The 19,410-nt window shown below is 29.0% G+C and overlaps 1 protein-coding gene across 1 annotated transcript in view; it reads right to left on the bottom strand.

Annotated features, from left to right (window-relative positions):
- Nucleotides 1–6,716: 6,716 nt before the first annotated feature.
- Nucleotides 6,717–19,410, bottom strand: part of LOC129913078 (rho GTPase-activating protein gacZ) — a 73,780-nt gene continuing 61,086 nt past the window's right edge. The window contains exon 3 of the mRNA XM_055991498.1: nt 6,717–7,936. Within this exon, the coding sequence (XP_055847473.1) occupies nt 7,271–7,936 (666 nt within the window). The 3' untranslated portion in view covers nt 6,717–7,270. The remainder of the gene's footprint in view (nt 7,937–19,410) is intronic.

Genomic DNA, 19,410 nt, shown 5'->3' with positions numbered 1-19,410 from the left:
TGGCTCCAAGACTTCTAAAATTCGGCTCCTTGCATCCAAAATTCTCTGGCAACACTGCATGGGGCTACCAACAAAACCTGTATTTATCCTGTATTTTTTTTGGGCAGCAACATAATTAAATCTTAACTCCAAGTATTTACTCAAGTAGCACAAAAGTCTAAAATACACCAAAATATTTGGTGTATTTTTTGCACTTTCGTGATATGCATTTTGAATATAAAAAATACACCATTTTCTCGTATATAATAAACTCCGGTGGTTAAAAAAATATACCGATTTTGGTGTATAAATGGCGCTAGTGGTATATTAAATGATCTGGTTTTTGGTGAAAATTATCCCTTTGAAATTGAAAAATACACAATAAATCAACGGATAAAATACACAATTTAAATTATTCTGATTTAAAATTTGAGAAAAAGTTTATTTTTTACCTCAAACAGTTTGATGCATTCTAATTCACACCATTTCTTATAAAATAAATGAAAATGAATTTGTATTCACTTTCATAATATTGCCATAAGAAACTAAAGGTTAAATATGAATTTGTTTGCCAAATTTTAAAACGAAACACATTCTGTCTACTAATTTTAGGTACTACCTCCTCTAAAATTCAAGCGCCTCAAAAATGTCAGTGAATTAATGATTTTTTTTTCGATTTTAAAGATCAGTTTTTCAAAAATTATAATTTTTTTTGTTGTTTTTACATTTCGCTGGCTGAGAATTATAGGGTTGTATGTCAACTCCCCTTTGTTTTGAGAAAATCGATTTCAAAGTTTTTTAAGGCTGGTTTTTGGATAAAATAGTTACATAGCAGTAAAGTATTGATGCAATCTTATAAAGGACCATAAAAAAGTCATAAAACCATGAAAAAAACATTAATTTCACCACAAAAATGGATTTTATAAGCATTTTAAAAAAATGACATAGAACCTTTTTATGAAAAAGTTTGTAAAAAAATTTGAAAAAGGTTCTATGTTCAACATAGAACCTTATAGTTATAAGGAGCTTACATGTAACAAATGGATTTTATATGAAAAAAAGTGACTTCATCGTGAAATAGGCTTTGCTTTAATTTAATTTTATTCAAGTTTTGCACAAAACAGTCAAATTCTATTTTAAATAACAGAAAGAAATACCACAAATCACGTTGTTGCATTTATAGATAACAACAATTCCTGCTTTTGTTGAATTAGGTACACAGAAAAAAGACATGTTAAAAACAATTAGAATTTGTATTAAATCAGCGGATTTTTGCTTTTTTTCCAAAAATACAGTCGTCTTAAAACAATCATCTACGGTGCAAAATGTATGCCAACAAAAAAATTGAAAGTTTTTTTTATATTTTAATTTTAATAAGAATGCACTGCACATAAAATTAATGAAAAATCATTTCAATCTTAGCAGGTATCTACACTTAAATTTTCTTAAGAAGAAAATTCTTGTTAAAATGAAGTTCACTTTGATTTTAACAAAGTTTAAAAAAATTTTACTTATTTTTATTAGAAATCTTATTAATTTAAGAGGATTGGATTTTAGAGGAGTATCATCTTGATTCTAAGTGCCTCATTAGTCTCCATGTATAACGTAAGTAAAAAAAAAAAGTTTTATTGGATGAAACAATTAATAGAAATAAACTAATATAATTGTAAAGATGAATCACGAAGAGTTCACTTCGGTTAGTAGAGTAAAATCTTGACCTTTGAAAAAAAAAAAATACTCAATTTTCCAACTAAATACAACTAAAAATTAATTTTTTGTTTAATATTTTTGTTTTTCGGGTACTAACGTGAAAGCTGAATCTCGTTTGCAGTTGCTTTATCCTAGTATATCTTGTCGGATTTAGGTTTGTCCGAAGGTCCTTTTTAGGTACTTTTTGAGTTTTGACTTCTTTTGTTTTAAGTTAAGGAATCTAAGTGTTTCTTTAACTTTTCACTGAAAATAATAAATTTCGTAAAATTACGAAAATCGTTTCATACACTACATTTTCGTTGGCCCAACGAAAATTTCGTTGGCTCAACGAAAATATGTAATTTTTCGTAATATGAAAACCTTCATCAATTAATGAAAACGTTTCATACACTTTTTCTCCCTATTTAGTGCCAAAAAATCCAATTTAATGAAAAGATTCATCACTTAACGAAAAATTTCATACTCATTTTAAAGAATAAAAATAAGAATTTTATGAAAATTTTAATTAAGTAACGAAAAAATTCATTAACTTATGAAATTCAACATTAACTAACGAAAATCTTCATAAACTTATGAAAGTTCTTCATATACTAATGAAATATTACATCGACTTATGAAAAAATACGAACAAAAATCGTTGCCTTACAAAAAAAAAAAAAAAAAACGTAGGAAGACTTGGGTGCATTTCTGTTTTAATGATGAAAAATTTAATCTTGTTGGATATAGTTCACATTAGGTTTTAGTTTAAAAATCTATGTAAGTTGAGCTGAATATAAACAATATTTGCGTATTGACAAGATGTCGTGAGACACTCATGATAAGTCAACTCCAATTTTTTGTTTGGACTAAGTTAAATCAATAATTTAACAAGTCCAATCAATGTAAGAATAATCTACTACAAAAATAAATAATACAACGAAAAGTTTCGTTAGCTAACGAATTTTTTTCGTAATTTAATTAAAAAATTCATTAAATTTACGAAAAAATTCGTTAGCTAACGAAAGTTCCTTTCATAAATTAATCAAAAATACATTGACTAACGAAAAATATCACCGTAGTTAATTAAATTTTACGTAAATCGATGACTGTATATAAGAAGTTCTCGTCCTTCGCTTCCAAGTTGTTAAAAGTTGGTAGAAATAAAACCGATTCGTGCATGTCAAAGGAGTCTTGTCTTAATTCTTTAGCAGTTAACAGAGAAAGATCCTTTTGAAAGGATAACAAAATTAATCTCATTTTCTTTATTGTGCCTCCACAGGTTTTTGGCTTATTTCAATCCAAGATTAGAATACAGGAAAACAAATTATTTATTCCAACGAAAAAAGCCTACAGAAGACGTGTAGCTTTTCTAACGGTTTTCGAAGAAATTGTGCTGAATGTCTTGCATATATTTTGGTTCAATAATAAAATAGCAACTAAAAATTGGAACCGGAAACAAGCACAAAATTTGAAAAAAATAAAACATTGCATATTTTAAGGAACTATAAAAAATACTATCGATACAGAGGTGTCAACTTCGAACAGCATAAAAGTTAGTTTACATAAAGTGTAAAAGTTATAGTAGTAGTTTATGACTAAAGCGGATATAAAAGAAAGTGCTGACATACCTAAACCATTAAATTTATGTTGGGGAAAATAAAAAGAAGGAGAAAAAATGAAAGGTACCTAAATATATTTTTTTTTTTTTCAAGAAATTAAAATCAATTTTTAATTGAATTTTGCAATGAGATAATAAATCGTATTCATAAACACCTTTTAATATGCTTTTAAGAAAAACTGAAGCTCATTTTATATAAATTGCATCGAATAAACAAAAGGTTAAGTTAAAAAATAAAATCATCATAACTATAAAGAGTTAGCTATTTACCAAAATTCAAAACTGTTTTATTTTAACCCCTTGTAACTCAAGATCGTAAATTTCAAAGTTAATAATGTCAATCGATTGGCCTATAACAAAACATGTGTTTTTTAAAAATTCGATAAATTCATTATTTACTTAAGTTACATATTTCGATATATGTAGGTATAGGGAGCAAAAAAAAAGTTTAAAATTTATTTTTATATAAAAATGCAAAAATTCAAGCAAAAAACTATCTAATATTTATTTTTAGGCACTTTCCTAAAATCCAAAAATAAAACCCCGTTGGTTTATCCAGAAAAACTATTTTTTCTGAATTTCGTAGTTTTTACACATATTTGCTTATTTTCAAAAAAGGCACCTTTCAACATTAACTGCCAATTAAAAACTATTGGTGCCAATACTTAGAAATATGGCGTTCTATTTCGACAGAGCAATACCTACTTAATACAGCTTTGTGTGATCTTTTTCGGTTTGTTACAGAAATGTCACATGGGGCCAGTATTGCCAGGACCGGCTATTTATAGCCAAACCGGCTCCTTCAAGTTTTCCCCGGCTCCTTCAAATTCTGATTTCCGATTTATCAAAATTTGGCTCCTTAAGTTTTCAATTTGGCGATTTTTGGCTCCTTCAAAATTAAAAACTTTTATAACAAAAGAACTTGATTATTATGATCACGCCTTAAAAGTCTTCGAAGTAGAACTTAACTTCTTCGAAGTAGAATCTGACGTCTTGCTGAAAAGCGCAATTGTATGTACCTACTTCCATTTTCATTCAAATATGAGGCGTTCAGAATTATAATGGGTCAAATCCACTTCTCTTTAGGTTGGATGTTTTAAGGTCTTTAAAATTAACGGTTTCATTTTATGTCAAATAAAATAAAAGAAAGACATTTTGGAGATATAGAGCTATCGATCTGTGAAATATTTATTTTAAAAGTTCCTTTAGTTTCTGAGAAAAAGCTTCTCAAAGTTCAGAATAATGCACAATTTGAAATGGACTTGACCCATTATTATTCTTAACGTCTGATAAATTTAATACCGAATATTATTTCTTTTTTATTATTTTTTTTTATTTTTTGTTTATGTTATCATAATATGTATATCTAAGTTAATTTGAAGTTGGAAAAAAATTATGAGTTTCTATGAACAATTTTTGAAATTAGCGATTTTTGGCTCCAAGACTTCTAAAATTCGGCTCCTTGCATCCAAAATTCTCTGGCAACACTGCATGGGGCTACCAACAAAACCTGTATTTATCCTGTATTTTTTTTGGGCAGCAACATAATTAAATCTTAACTCCAAGTATTTTAAGTTTTAGAAAAAAGAAATTAATGTCTCAGAAAAAAAAAGAAAAAAATGTAAATAATTTCATTTTAGTTTTGAGACAAAAACACTTTCCGGTAATCCTAGTATGTAAATTATAAATCAAGCTAAAATGTATCTCTCTATCAACGGTCAGTGTTGAAAAATTTCTGACAAAATGTTTCGTTTTCGCCGAAATTGACGTAGGTACATAATTTGAAAAGCAATATCTTGTAAACGCAAAGATGGTTTTCAACTGCGTTCATTGGATTTCGGAAATCTAACTTTAATAAGATTATAGAAACAAATTTGGAAAATTATTTTTCGTTTTAATAAAAATAAAATGGAAAAAAATCCAAAATAATGTTTGTAAAATAATTATTGTATTTGAGAAAAAATGTAGACTTCGTTTATTTTATCCTGTAATTTTAGTAAAATAAAATTGGATAATTAGACAAATGCAACGACAACTGCATTCAGTTGGCCTTAGACACGGAACTCGGTGTGCTGAACACGAATTCGAAGCCAAAAAAAATTAATCAGCTCCCGTTTTTGAAATATTACCGTTAGAATATGCAGCACTTCGGACCTTATTCTTTAATGTAAAGAAAATTGTTTGAGCATATTTAGTAACGATTTTTATAAGAACTATTTTCCACCTTTTTAAATCTGTTTAAATCTTTCCGATATCTTTTTTACTGCCCGAGATATCCTCAGTTGTTTAGTATTTTTATAAATTTTATAACGTCATTATCTCCTTTATGATATATGAAGCCAAACCCAATTACTTTATTTTAAGATACATATCACGAGCAATACAAAAGATGAAAAGATTTAAACAGGTATCGAAAGATACAAAACAGTTTTTATAGAAACCGTTACTAAATATTCTCAAACTATTTTCCTTATACAAAAGAATAAGGTCCGAAGAACTCAAAAAAACGTTTTTTTGCATTTTTTTTTAACGGTAATATTTCAAAAACGGGAGCTGATTAGTTGTTTCTGACTTCGGATTCGAGTTCAGCACACCGAAAACCTTCAGAAAAGTATATTTTTGTTTCGGCAACAAAACCCTTGTAAACCAGTGTAGTGTGTTATTCGATGGAAAGAAAAACCTGAGAAAAAAAACCGTAAATATCAGTCCAGCTGTTCTTGAGTTATAAATTGTGTAACTAACACGACTTTGCTTTACAAAGGCTGTCCAAAAAGTAATGGTTCAAACGAAATATACTGAAGGGCTCTAAGAATTTGAAGCAAAATAATAGTAATAGTTGAAAGTCTGGGTTTTTAGAAATTTCACAAGAACTGCACTTAAAGGAAAGAGATTGCAAAAATGTAGTTTTTGTTACGGCAAATTTTGACGTAACAGCATTGTATTTTTGTGGCACCTCAAACTAACGTAAGTTATCTTTAAGCAGATCGCGCTTAATTTTAACTCACATTCAAAATTCTCTTTATCATTATTTTAGTTGAGCTAAAATTAAGCTAAGAATTTTAGCCGGAAGGTAGCCAGTTCCAGTATAAAATTGCAATTTTCGTTTTCAACTGCCTATTATTCTGTCAAAGTTTAGTAAAATTGACAGATTGAATTTTGTAAATACAAACTTTTCAAACTGTTTGACAGTTTTAACATTTTTTTCAAATATCCCTTACTGTATTACATATGTATGTACTTTGAAATGTTGCGAAAAGATTCAATTAGAGTACCTTATAAATTTATTTAAATACTTTGCAGTTGTATTTCGTTGCAATTCTGTTTTGGAGAGGTATTTTTTACCTACCTACTTTAAAAAAGAACAAGTTATCAAACTTAAAAAAAAACAACTATTTTTTTTTTCTTATTTTTCAGATTTTATTACTTTTGTAAGCCTTAAAATAAATCAACAGATTTTGAGTAAATTTTCTTTTTTAATTAAAAGAAGCTGTTAAAGTCTTATTATATATGTAATTTTGTTTTTGCTTTAAAAGCTTACAGCTCTATAACTTGTTTTCATGCTGCTAAAGCCATGTTTTTTTTTTTATTATTTAATAACAATATTATATGACATGCACTGAAAACAAAATATTTTATTTAAAGTGATTTGAATTAATTTTTATTTATGTATTTTTTTTTTTCTTACTGATTGTTTTAATTTTTCTTATAATAATTAAAATTGTTAAAACATTTTAAATTTAAATAATTTGTCTTTTTACATAAAATTTGTTATAAGCATAATTTGCATATATTTTTCGTTTGTCTTTTTCTTCACAACGCACGACAAATCAAAAAAATCATTTGAAGCTATCGTATAATTTCCTTGCTCCGCATTTTTGTTTTTTAATTTCTTTAAATTTAATCAACAACATCATCATTACTGTTGTCATGAAAAACTTTGCACATGGCCAATTTGACAGATGCAAGGAATTCCGAAGGATAACATCAAGATGGCCTCCCCGGTGACACCAAAGCTCGTCGCTGAACTGGTGGTGGAGGTGGTGCAATACGCATCCTTTGCACTGGCACTGGCATCTGCAAATGAGAAATAGATCCTGATGATGGAAACTTGCTTCCATTAGTGGTTGCTGGGAAGGATTGTGAGGGCCTAAGTGAAAGCCTTTCCACTGGTGGTTTTGTTGCTGGCGGGGCTGGAGGTGGAGGCAGGGATTTGGAATTTATCTGCCTTGGCAATGATACGGGTGGTAAGGATTTGATAGGGCTTCTTGGGGTAGGTGTTGGGGGCATTGAGATTCGAGATGTTGGTTGTGTAGTAATTGCAGTAGGCATTGCAGTTCGCATTTCCGGTTGATGTGTTGTTGTCATGGTGAGACTAGCATGTGATGAATGCAAAGAGGAGGATGTTTGTTTTGCAGCTTGACTCAACACATCCATCTCCGATGGGTATTGGTGAATTTGAATCTGAATGGAGGGCGAAAGATCTTCTTCAGCATCTGAAGATACCGAGTCGTATGGTGATGGGTATGGTGAATGTGCTGGCGATGGGGAATAGCATTCTTCATCGTCTATCATTGTTCGGAAGTTTTGAATGGAATCATTTAGTGTCCACAGTTGGGATAGAAGAGAAATATCCAGTTGCCTTAATCCATACTGTAAAGAAAAGAGAAGAAAAAAATATTGCTATTTAAATACCACTGAGATAATATTTTGAATAAAATATATGTTAAGGTGATGACAAGAAGAAATTCGTAGGAATTCATGATACCCAATCTTCAACTTTGTGACAGCATTATTTTGTAAGAATTGTTCTTAATGTAAAGGTATTTCTGCATGCAGAAATGGTTCATTTAAATTGTATTAATTAGTTTTAATGGATTCAAGCATAATTCTTCGGAAAAACATTTTTCATAAGGCATAAGCAAAAAGTGACATTTCTGGAAAGGGCTAAGTATTTCTTGAGTTGAGAATTCTGGCTGGGAAATATATATGAAACGGAGTGATTGATGCCATATTATTATATTTTTTTTTTTTCAAGAAATATTCCATAAAATTCATAAGAAAAGCGCCTCTTTAATAATTATTGTATCTTAATAACGAAATTGGAAGTTCTTATGTCGAATAATATTTAGAATCAAAGATTATACCTATAATAAGTGCCGAATATGGATGTCTGAAATTGTTTAGCTCAGCTTAAATAAACAAACTTAATCAATCCAAGCTATAGTTTAACTTCAGTTAGTAGTTAGTTAAAAAATTGTTGTATTAAATAACTCTGTGTTTTATTTCCTTATTTATTACAAAGTTTTATTTTTCCCAAAAATATGTAGGTAGCTATATTAGAACAAAACTCCAAGTGATCTAGGATCGGATAAGGTGACACCCAAATAATGGGCTACCAATTCAATGTTATCAACTGAAACGGGTGGAAACTAATTTCACCCTTAACAAGCTACTCCAAAAAGTAATCCAGATTCCACATTAAAAATAGGAAGGAAAGTGCCGGGTTGGAAGCATGGAGACTTCCAGATCGAACCACATTGCCAGCGAAACGCAACACCAATATAATATAGGCAATATGCATCAACTCTAACGAGCTGCTAAGAACCGTGTATTCAAGAAGAACTGGAATTTGATATTCAATCAAATGCAGAAGAACCTTAATGAGGCAGCCGACTAAACTCGTAATACGTAAGCAACTCCTCAGTTTAGCTACTCGAAAGTATTGATGAAAAGGCTACATTATTTTGAATTCTTAACTGCAGTTAAGATAAAAAAAGAGGTTGTCTGTAAAGCCGGTTTACGGACGATGATTTTACGTGATAACGTCGTCAGAAAACAGGTTGTGTGCTTTTGTTTAATATGAGTCAATTGAAGCGTTTACTTTTTTCAAACAATCATAATTTACAAGAAAAAGCTAAAAAAAAATACCTTTTTTATTTTCTCATTATATTAATTTTTTTATTTTAAAAGCTAACAAAAAAATTATGCAATTTAAAAGCCAAGTATTTCTTCTTAAGAATAAAACCATTTTTAAATTTTTACAATGCGCAAAAAGTATAAAAATAATTTAATTTTTTAAAAAAACATGATTTTTTATCTTCTCACGTCATTGATTCCATTTTTTTTCCTAACAACCTATAACAAATTTTATACCATCTGAATATATCAAAATATATTTATCGATCAGGTCTATGAGACATCTACAAAAAGAGCTAGAATTTTTTGAACACGATCAAATTTCATTAAAAAAAGCAAAAAAAAACATTTATTTTTATGTTCTCAGGCTATGGAATCAATTTTTTTTTCTACGACTTCGCGTTTAGATTTTAGCCCAAATTTCATTGTATCTCTAATAGTTTATTTTTAATTTTGAATTGAAATTTTTTGCCGCACTGCGAAAGTGCGAGAGAACGTTAGAAAATGGCGTCACTTTTTTGTGGTGGCTGCCATGGTTCATCGATTTATAAGACGTTATCACGTCAAAAAAAAAAAAAAACACTTAATATGTACATATATGTTTTTAAAATTAAGCATAAAATACTCTCATTATAAAATATCTATTCACAAAGCAGATACAAAATGGATTAAAATCACAACATAAATGGATTTTAAAATACAATTCAGAAACAGTAACTTCTTTTTTATGGTTTTAACAAAAGTTTTTAAAAGAGAAATATCTTTTTACATTTTGAATAAATCAAAAGGAATATTAAATTATTTTCTACCTTCCATTCTACTAAGGGCCAATTTTTCAATAGTCAGTTAAACAGTCAGTTAGTATTTATTCCTAAGGATAGAGAAAAAATCAATTTTTCAGCAAGCAGATATAGCTTATTCCTAAGAATAAAACTATCTGCTTCTTTCGGAGACGAATAAAAATTATTCTAAGGAATAATCTCAACAAAAATATTGTGTCAGTTGCCAAAGCTGTTTTGAAAGAATTTTTAAAAAAATACAGTGGAACACAAGAAAACAAAAACAATCATGAATAAAAATGACGTTTAATTTTAAATATTTTTGAATTTGACAATTTTTTTTTGTTATTCTGTAAAATAAATTATTCTTGATTGAAAAATTCAATGTTTTTATCTGACTGTTTATGAGCCTAATAACTTTATTCGTCGAACAGTTAACAGACTGTTTATTAGAAGATTGAAAAATTGGCTCTAAATATAAGAAAACTGATTGGATTTCATAGCTTTTGGGTCTATTTAGGTATTTTTTTTATATTCACTTACCCAAGGATATGACCTAAAGAGATTTAGCAATATAAAACCTTGATTTCTTTTGCTTTGAAAGATAGGAATTGCCTTCACATATTTTATATTTTATGGAGGAGTAGGCGGTCAAAAGTGATTTACGACGTTTTAGTATGAAATAACTAAAAAACAACAACTGAGATAGTACCTTTATGAAAATCCCAATTAAAGAGACTATTTTTTTCTGCTTATAGGCTATAGGGCAACAGTTTCACTATTAGGGTCATACCTGAATGTAAATCACTTTTTGGGTCTTTTGGTAGATTTATTATGCTCCTATATACCAATGTATGGATCTATAAACTTTCCGCACAGAGAAAAAATAAGGCAGGGATGACTATGCTTCTGGTATATTTAACTTTATTTCTGGTATATTCAACTTTATTCTGATTAAATATACTAGAAGTAAAGTTATCCCTGGCGTTATGTTTTTTCCGTGCGAATCCTTGTTTTGCTTTTTATGTCTTATAGCAGTTTGTGGCACTATAAGCTATTATTTTATATGCAATCTAGTCTATAAGAATATTGTTTTATGGTATCAACCGAATATACAAGGTGCTGATGCATGATATTAAGTAAAAAGGCTTAAGAACAAACAACGCATTGAATACAATCAAAATACTTTGACATACTCGAAACAAAATGGCAGGCGAACTGGCATAAATACAATTAGGGTGCTTCTTAAAAATCAATTTTCGAAATTTTAATGGGACACCCTTTATTTTTGTTCTTCCTGCCTTAAATATAAATTGGGTAAAATTTGGTTCAGTTTAATCACGTTCTAGGGGTCGCTACCACAACTAAAAGTTTTGAAAAATACACCAAATTCTGTTTTTTTTTTTTCTCAGAAAATTTAAATCTTTAACTGTTTTGAAAGAAGTTTTGATAAAAATACAGCGGAATAAAAATGAAGTTTAATTTTGAATATTTTTGAATTTGACTTTTTTTTGTGTTATTCTGTAGAATAGCTTAATTGAGTAATTCAATGATTTTATCTGATTGTTTATGAGCCTAATATCTTTATTCGACAGACAGTTAACTGACTGTTTATTAGAAGATTGAAAAATCGGGTCTTAAACGTACTTTGTATTGTAACAAAAAATTTTTTGTTGAAATTGATCTTCTTTTTTTACTTAAATCTTTAGTGAATGGTAGCGACCCCTAAATTTTAATATTAAAATCGGAAAAAAATATCTTACACTATGCTTATATGGTAGAACATAATGCAGGGGTGTCCCATTAAAAAATCGAAAAAAAGATTTTTTCGACCATATAAGAAGCACCCTAAAATACATATTTCCATAAATATCTAACGTTCAAAAATGTTCATATCTTTTTTCGCAAACCGTTTTTGCAATTTTATTAATCATACAATTTTTCAAACTTCACGACAGTTTTTTAATAGAGTTTTGATCTATTTTTCAATCAAGTTCACTACGTCCTTATAAGTTGTAACTCTTAGTTTTAGTATTTCTGTCAGCATCTTGAACAAACGAAAAAAAACTACTTTTTCTTTAAGTGTGTCGTATTCTTTGATTTTTCTGAAGTTTGATCTAGACCCCATTTATTTAACTCTCACATTAACCGCATCACTAAGATTGAGTTGCATCAAAATCTCTTTACAAAAAAAAAATTATTATAAATTTCATCTTCATTTTTTGTGGTCATAGTTCAGAGGAAATTGGATATTAAAAAGTGACAAAAACCACATTATAACTGATCGTGTATTCGGTTACTATATATGTAGCTATTAACTTGGTCGCCATGGTAATTTTCTTGTGCTGTGGTTTTAATCCATGTTAACAACTCTTAAAAGTGAGTTCAAGGAGATCATAAAAGTAATAAATTTAATTTTTGACATTAATTACTCAAGACAAATCACATGGTAATAATAATGTTCGTGTGTGCATGGATTTTGATTATGATTGATCAGCGGACCGGACATATTCATATGCATACATGTGTGTTAAAGGTGTTACTGTGTGTATATTTGTTTGTGTGCAAGTCTTGCTCTACAAATCCTGTTTGCATTTTCTAATATGATAAGTACATGGTGAATGTCAATTTTTTTTTTCATATGGCACATGATGAAAATATCATACCGTGATTTTTATAGTTGATAGTTAATTAAGTGGCGGCTAATGAAAATAGACAGGAAGCTAAGTAATACGCATGTGCAACCAGTTTAAATATACGGATAAAGTTAGTGGTGACACTTAGGTCTTAGGTATGATTGTTTTTGAGGTTTTAACTTGCAGTTTGGTTTTATAAGAAAGTGGCTTTTTGAGTGTTTTGAAGTCTGTCACGTGTGTTTAACAATTTCGTTAAATTCACTTTCATTCACTTTTTGCGGTTTTTTTAAATTTATTTGCTATACAGTTGGCATTTAAAAATTATACATACATTTAATTTGTATTGTCGAAAGGATTAAGCTCTAAAAAAAATATATTGTTTTAAAATGGTCAGTCAGTCAGTCACTTGAATAGCACAGGCTCTTTTTTTCGTTTTCGTATTTGACCCGTATATCGGGTCAAAATCATGGAGGTGGGAAATTTCGATGACCGAATTCTTAAAAAATCAACTTTGTTTTATGGTAAAAATTGCATGTATATGTATTTTTCAATTTACCGCAAAACCCCAAAAATTAGTACTAGAAAAACGTTGCTCGAAATGAGGGTGATCTATTCAAAACGACTTTAGGGGTCTAGAAATAGTATCAGTGTGAATTATATTTTATTATATTAAGATAGTGGGTCTTAAATAAATCAAATATAACTTTATTTTGCGGGGCAGAGACTGATTTCTACAAAAAATTGCTTTTATGCACGTCCGAAACACTTAGGCCATAAATAGTTTTTTTCTTTTATTTATTTTTTTGTAACTTTTTTCATAAAAGTATTTATTACAGCCATACTCAGAAAGGATACTGAGAAAAAAAAACCTAAAAAATGCAAAATTGTGAGTGTAAGACTACATTATTTATTCAGATTCTAAGAGCGTTCCCGGAAATGATGTTTTAACACGAAATATTTTTGAGATTATATTGTAGTGGCCTCCATTTTTGATGATAATATCACAAAAAAATCTAATTCAATCCAACTATACCTCAAAACAAGCGTTTCCGGAATGACGGTTAATTGATGTACGCTACTTTAAAGTGAAACTAAAATTAGCTTCTTATATACATTTTATATATTTATACATAAAAATAGGTGTGGAATGAAAAATCATATAAAATCAACTTTAAAAAGTGCTTGCAGCACCATTTGTACGTTAGATGATTAAAATATTGATACTTTAAGAAATGTTGGTTTTATGCGTCATTTTTCTTGGGACAATTTTTATTAATTTATAAAAAAACAACAAAACTTAATTTTTTTGTAAGAGATGTACCAATTTATAAAAAGTATTGTGTATATGTATTAGGGTGGGTCAAAAAAATCGAAATTCTTTTTTTTGATTTGGTACTCCGAAAAATCGATTGCTAGACACCTCTAGAATATGCACACCAAATATGAGCTCTTAAGTAATTTTAATAAGAAGGTCCTCCGCTTCGCAATTTTCCATTTTTACATCAAGCTTCTACTAAAAAAAAAATCATTTTTTTTAAATCGACTTTTTAGCAAATTACACATATTCTTGTAGGAAATTGAACGCTCTACAAAAAAGGTCTTAAACACATTTTTCGTTTATCTAACAGTTTAGTAGATATTTGAGGTCCAAAAATCAAGAAAATCTTTAAAAATTCGTTTTTTGTTCTAAATTTTGTAACAAATTGAAAAATTATAATCATCAAACGCGCAAGACATATTCTTGTAGGAAATAGATTGTTTCACAAAAAAGGTCTTATTAACTTTTTTCATTAATCTAACCATTCGACGTCAAATTAAAAAAAAAAATATAAAAACATTTTTTACTTTTAAAAATTTTCTTATTCACTGAAAATTCATTATTTTCAAATTAACATGCTATATTCTTTTAGGGGCTTAAACGTTCTATAAGAAATTCCTTAGAATCAAATTGAAAGCTTTAACCGTTTAGAAGATATTCGTATCCAAACCAATGCAAACTAATTCCAATAGTTTTCTTCTGACCCGTATGCATTGTGATTTGGATACGAATATCTTTTAAACGGTTAAAGCAATCAATTTGATGCCAAGGAAGTTTTTGTAGAACGTTTAATCGCCTACAAGAATACATCTTGCTAATTTGAAAATAATAAATTTTTAGTGAACTGGAAAATGTTTAAACGTAAAAAATGTTTTTATAATTTATTTTAACTTTGACCTCGAATATCCTTAGAATCATTTGGAAGGCTAAAAACTTGAATTGATTAAAGATTAAGAAAAAACCATTGGCTTACCCCTCCCGTGAAAATATTCTTGGCAACCCAACAACCCAAGTCGCAGAATTAAGCCCGATGACGGTTTTTTAAAAACCGAAACGCGTAGCAATATAAAATTATTAAATTTATAAAATAATTAAATGTTTTGAAAAAAACTTGTTCGCAATTTTATAAATAAAGTTCAGTTGTTGCGAAAATGTTTCCATTTAGTGAGCGGTCAAGTTTATCATTTGTTTAGTCTTTCTGCGCAGTTTTTCATCGGATTTTTGATTTGAAAAGACTTAACTATAACTCAAGTTAGTCCAGAAACAAAAAAAAATATTTAAAATTATCTATTTTTGTTCACACATTACACAAAAAAATGTTCCCTTGCTTTCTTTTTAAAACTTGATATGCGTGTTAAGCATTTTACCTTTAGAATGTATCAATGACGTTTATACTCAGTAAAATGAAGAACGTGGGTGGAAAGCGATTTTCTCTGCCAGTAAATCTACAAAAGAATTATGGTTATAATCCATTTAGTGGTTCACATTTCCGGGCGCTTAAATTTCAAAATGTATTTTCTTCTGTTTTTCATTTTACCAAGTTACAAAAACACAATCGTATCTGCTTTCTTTATTCTAAATGCTCACTTACTCAAAAATAAAAAAAAAATAAACAAAAGCAAAATTCCATTTTCCATTCATCAAAAAAAAAAAAAATACTGAAGAAGAATCACGCTCCGGGACTGTCTTGAAAGCAAAGAAAAAAAAAAACAAAATTATTATTGCATTGGCATTACAACTGATTTAAAACTCTTCTGACGTTTCATTCATACTCAAATCGTGTATTCTTGTGTGCAAAGCATATATTCTCTGTTCTGCAGCTTAAGTGCTGAAATGAGATACTTTGTGGCTTGAATTTCATAAAAATAAAAACAAAAACAAAAAAAGTTAAAGACTAGAAAAATGTCAGCAGACAATGGAAAGCAATTAACGTATAACTCATGTGTGCTGTTGCTTGCTGTCTGTCCAAGCATATTACATTCTCAAAAGTCTGCTGATGAATTATGCAAGAAATGCGACCCGTGACTTTCAGAGAAATGGCAATAAATTCAAGAAGCTTACTCGCGTATTCCCCAACACACAAAAAGAACAGAATTATATACAAGCCTATCTTTTTCTGAATATGATGGCAACATAATGCTTTGCATGTTGAGATTTTATTTAACTTTTTTTGTACCTTTTCCCAGTTGGGAGTGCAGACGAAACACTACTGAGTATAATAAGACCCCTGTCCCTTCCCATTTAACTAATCCAATTTAAAAAAAAAAAATGACATTTTTTTACTGCTTCAATGTGGCCTAGTGGGCACAACATACTCTCGTATACAAGACTGATAGAGGTGTTGAGTAGTTTATCATAAAGAGAAAATCAATATCCAATCAATATTTTTTTATACCAAGTAATTTATAGCAGTTCCTGGCTCCATGAGGCTTTTGGCATTTAATTGGCAAAGCTAATAAAATCTGCTGAAACACCAATTGCATCATCGATAGTGCAAAGCTATATAGTTGTAGAGGTTTAAGGAAAAAGGAGAAGGAGAGGTTGTCATATGTTGGGACAATCTTGTTTTTTTTTTGCTATTTTCAAATGCGATAAAATGTGGATTAGGTTAATTGCCAAGGCTAGGTCATACCAGGAAGTAGAGCAAATGCCATTAGTGCATGGTGCGATGGTAATATTATAAGACCATTAGCGAGGAGTGAATTTTGCCGGTGGTAAATTAAGGGATTTGTTAGCACGTTTAACATTGTGTGAACTAATTGTTCTTGATTTTTATTCAAAAACATTAAAATTGATGATGGGTAAGGTTTTAGGACAAAAAGTTTGAAAAACAAAAATATTTAATGGGTATTGTAAGTGCATTTATGAAAAAATTGTTATTGGAAATGAGTCAAATTTATTATTTGAGTAGTTGTACATACAAATAATTTGATTTTATGAATTTATAGATAATGGATTGTTTTCAATCCATTAATAACCAATAAAATGTTTAGCCATTAATACTTCAATTTTTCAGGGATTCATGGACCCTTTTTTTATATTTATTTTCTAAATTTACAAATATTCACCAGCAAGTCTGTAGCAAGCGTGACTTATCCAAAAACTTTGAAAATGTATTAATGTTTTTAATTCAATATGATACTTTGGCCAGCACATTATGAATCGGTGATTGTTAAAACAACATAAGTAACATTTTTATTTTTTTTTTTCAGGAGAGACAAAAAACTCTGTATTTTTGATGACGCGGCAATTTTAGCTTTAAATTCAGTTTAGAGGCATTGTTGGGAGTTGAAACTAGCTAAAAGTTTTAAAAAAATATCTTTATCAAAGAAGATTTAACAAAAAATAAATATTTTTTATATGTTGTTTTAACATCCAACGTTTTGTTGGGAGTCAAAACCACTTAATTACTTGGAAATAATGTTGTTTTGACACTCATTTTACATCCAAAGTATTAGGAAATTTAATGGAAATGAATAAAAGACCATCATAATTCAGCAATTTTATTAATACATACATTAAAAAACAAGAACATTAAACAAATAGGCAAAAGTGGACGTTCCACGGCCAGCAATGAATTTTTTATTTTTTGACGTAGTTAAGTCTTACTAATATTGTGCAATAGTTTTATCCTTGTGATTGTCTCATTGAATTTAAATGTTTATTTGAAGTGAAAAATATGATGGTTTGTAATTTTCCCTGAGTTTAAAGACCTTGATTTTGAATATCAAACCAATAGAACCCCAACTAGAAGCCTTTAAGACAAGATTTACGATTTTTTTTTTAGTTTGCATTTTTAATTCTTTGCTGGTATTAATAGCTTGAAAACTCTAGAACAAAATGTCGAAGTTAATGGCTCAGGGAAAATAACAGAGCATCATATTTTTTATTCAAAATAAAAATTAAATTCAATATGTCCTTCACACATTGCAAGATGCATTACCAATACTAATATTGCAATATCTTACATACTTAATCCAAATGCAGAGAAAAATTCATAGTAAAACTTTTTCCTAAGATATAGTTTTTTTCATTTGGTACCAATTTAATTTATTAACAAGAACATTTTGAAAGATGCAATTCCATTCGAATGACTGCGAACAACTGACTGACACTAAATCATCGAAAAACTGTAAAAAAACAACAGTTTACTTACTTCGTTTTTCCAGCGTTGAATGTAAAAAAAAATAAATTAATATGAAGTACTTAAGGCGTTTTAACACTCAATTTCAAAATTGGCAGAAGATATATGTTGTTTTAGCACTAAATGCGTATTTTAACCCCGAAATTTTATATGATCCAAATATCAAATCATGTTGGTTTTGCTCTCAACGCTAGCTCTACCCATAAGCAATGCAAAACAGTTATAAAAGTGGTTTCAAAAAATTTGTCACTTATGTTGTTTTAACAATCATTGATTCATTTATGTTTTTTATTGTTAATGTTTACTAAAAAAAAAGTGCGGAAAAAGTACGTATACACCACAGTGTCCCACTTTTTCAATTGAATTTTATTCAATGATTTTAACTTTTCACTAAAAACAACTGTACATTTTTTTTTAACTTACGACTCAGAGATTTAAAAGAAATCAAATATAATTTTGTTTGCTATGCCAGAATAAAGGCTTACTGTTGCTGGCTTGTACGACAATTTATAGATACCCTGCCGATGTTGTTGCAGTTGAGCCTTCCCACTCCACTCCTGGAATCCTTTGTGGTGGAATATATTGTGAGGGACTCCCCTGTAGCAATAGTCCTATAGAATCACCACATCTCAAAGCTTATCTTCCTTCCACCCTTCTCACCCCTGAAAGATAAACTCCTAAAAACTCATATTTGAGCGTCTTCGTATAAAATAATACGATGTTCAAATGAAGATAAAAAAAATATTCAATTCTCGTAGTAATAATATATAAAAAAAAAAAAATACTCATACGCCACAGTGTACATTTAAAAGTAATTTCAAATCAAACTACTTTATTTGTAACTAAGAGTAAGTTTTTTGTTTTATTTTATTGGTAAGAATAATAATTTTACCTATATTGTTTGGAAATAATTTAAAAAGTAACAGTAACCGGGACAGAAAATGTTAAAAAGAAAAAAATTTTCGCAATCCCTTCGAACGCGGTGAAAAAAAGAGAACGATTTATTAAAAGATTTTTTTCCTGATGTAGGTTACTCGTACCCTAAGTTTACAAATTATATTCGAATTGCAAAAAAGGATCCTTCACACCCTGTGTCGGATATTTCATATTATAAACTCTTAGAAGGTCATCTCTACCATTAAAAAAATAACCAAGATGGTTTCTTGCATTAATTTGGAATACAAAATGTGTTAATTTTTTTTTTTAATTTTTTTCGCGTAACTCGTAGCAGTAGGTACTGCTTTATTTTTTTTTTTTTTTCATTTAAGTCCAATTTTTTTTTATGAAAATTCATTCATACATTTTATTATGAGAGGTAAAATTCAAATCAC

This window comes from Episyrphus balteatus, chromosome 3 (assembly GCF_945859705.1).
Source record: "Episyrphus balteatus chromosome 3, idEpiBalt1.1, whole genome shotgun sequence".
Lineage (NCBI taxonomy): Eukaryota > Metazoa > Arthropoda > Insecta > Diptera > Syrphidae > Episyrphus > Episyrphus balteatus.
This window is presented reverse-complemented; position numbering and strand designations above follow the sequence as displayed.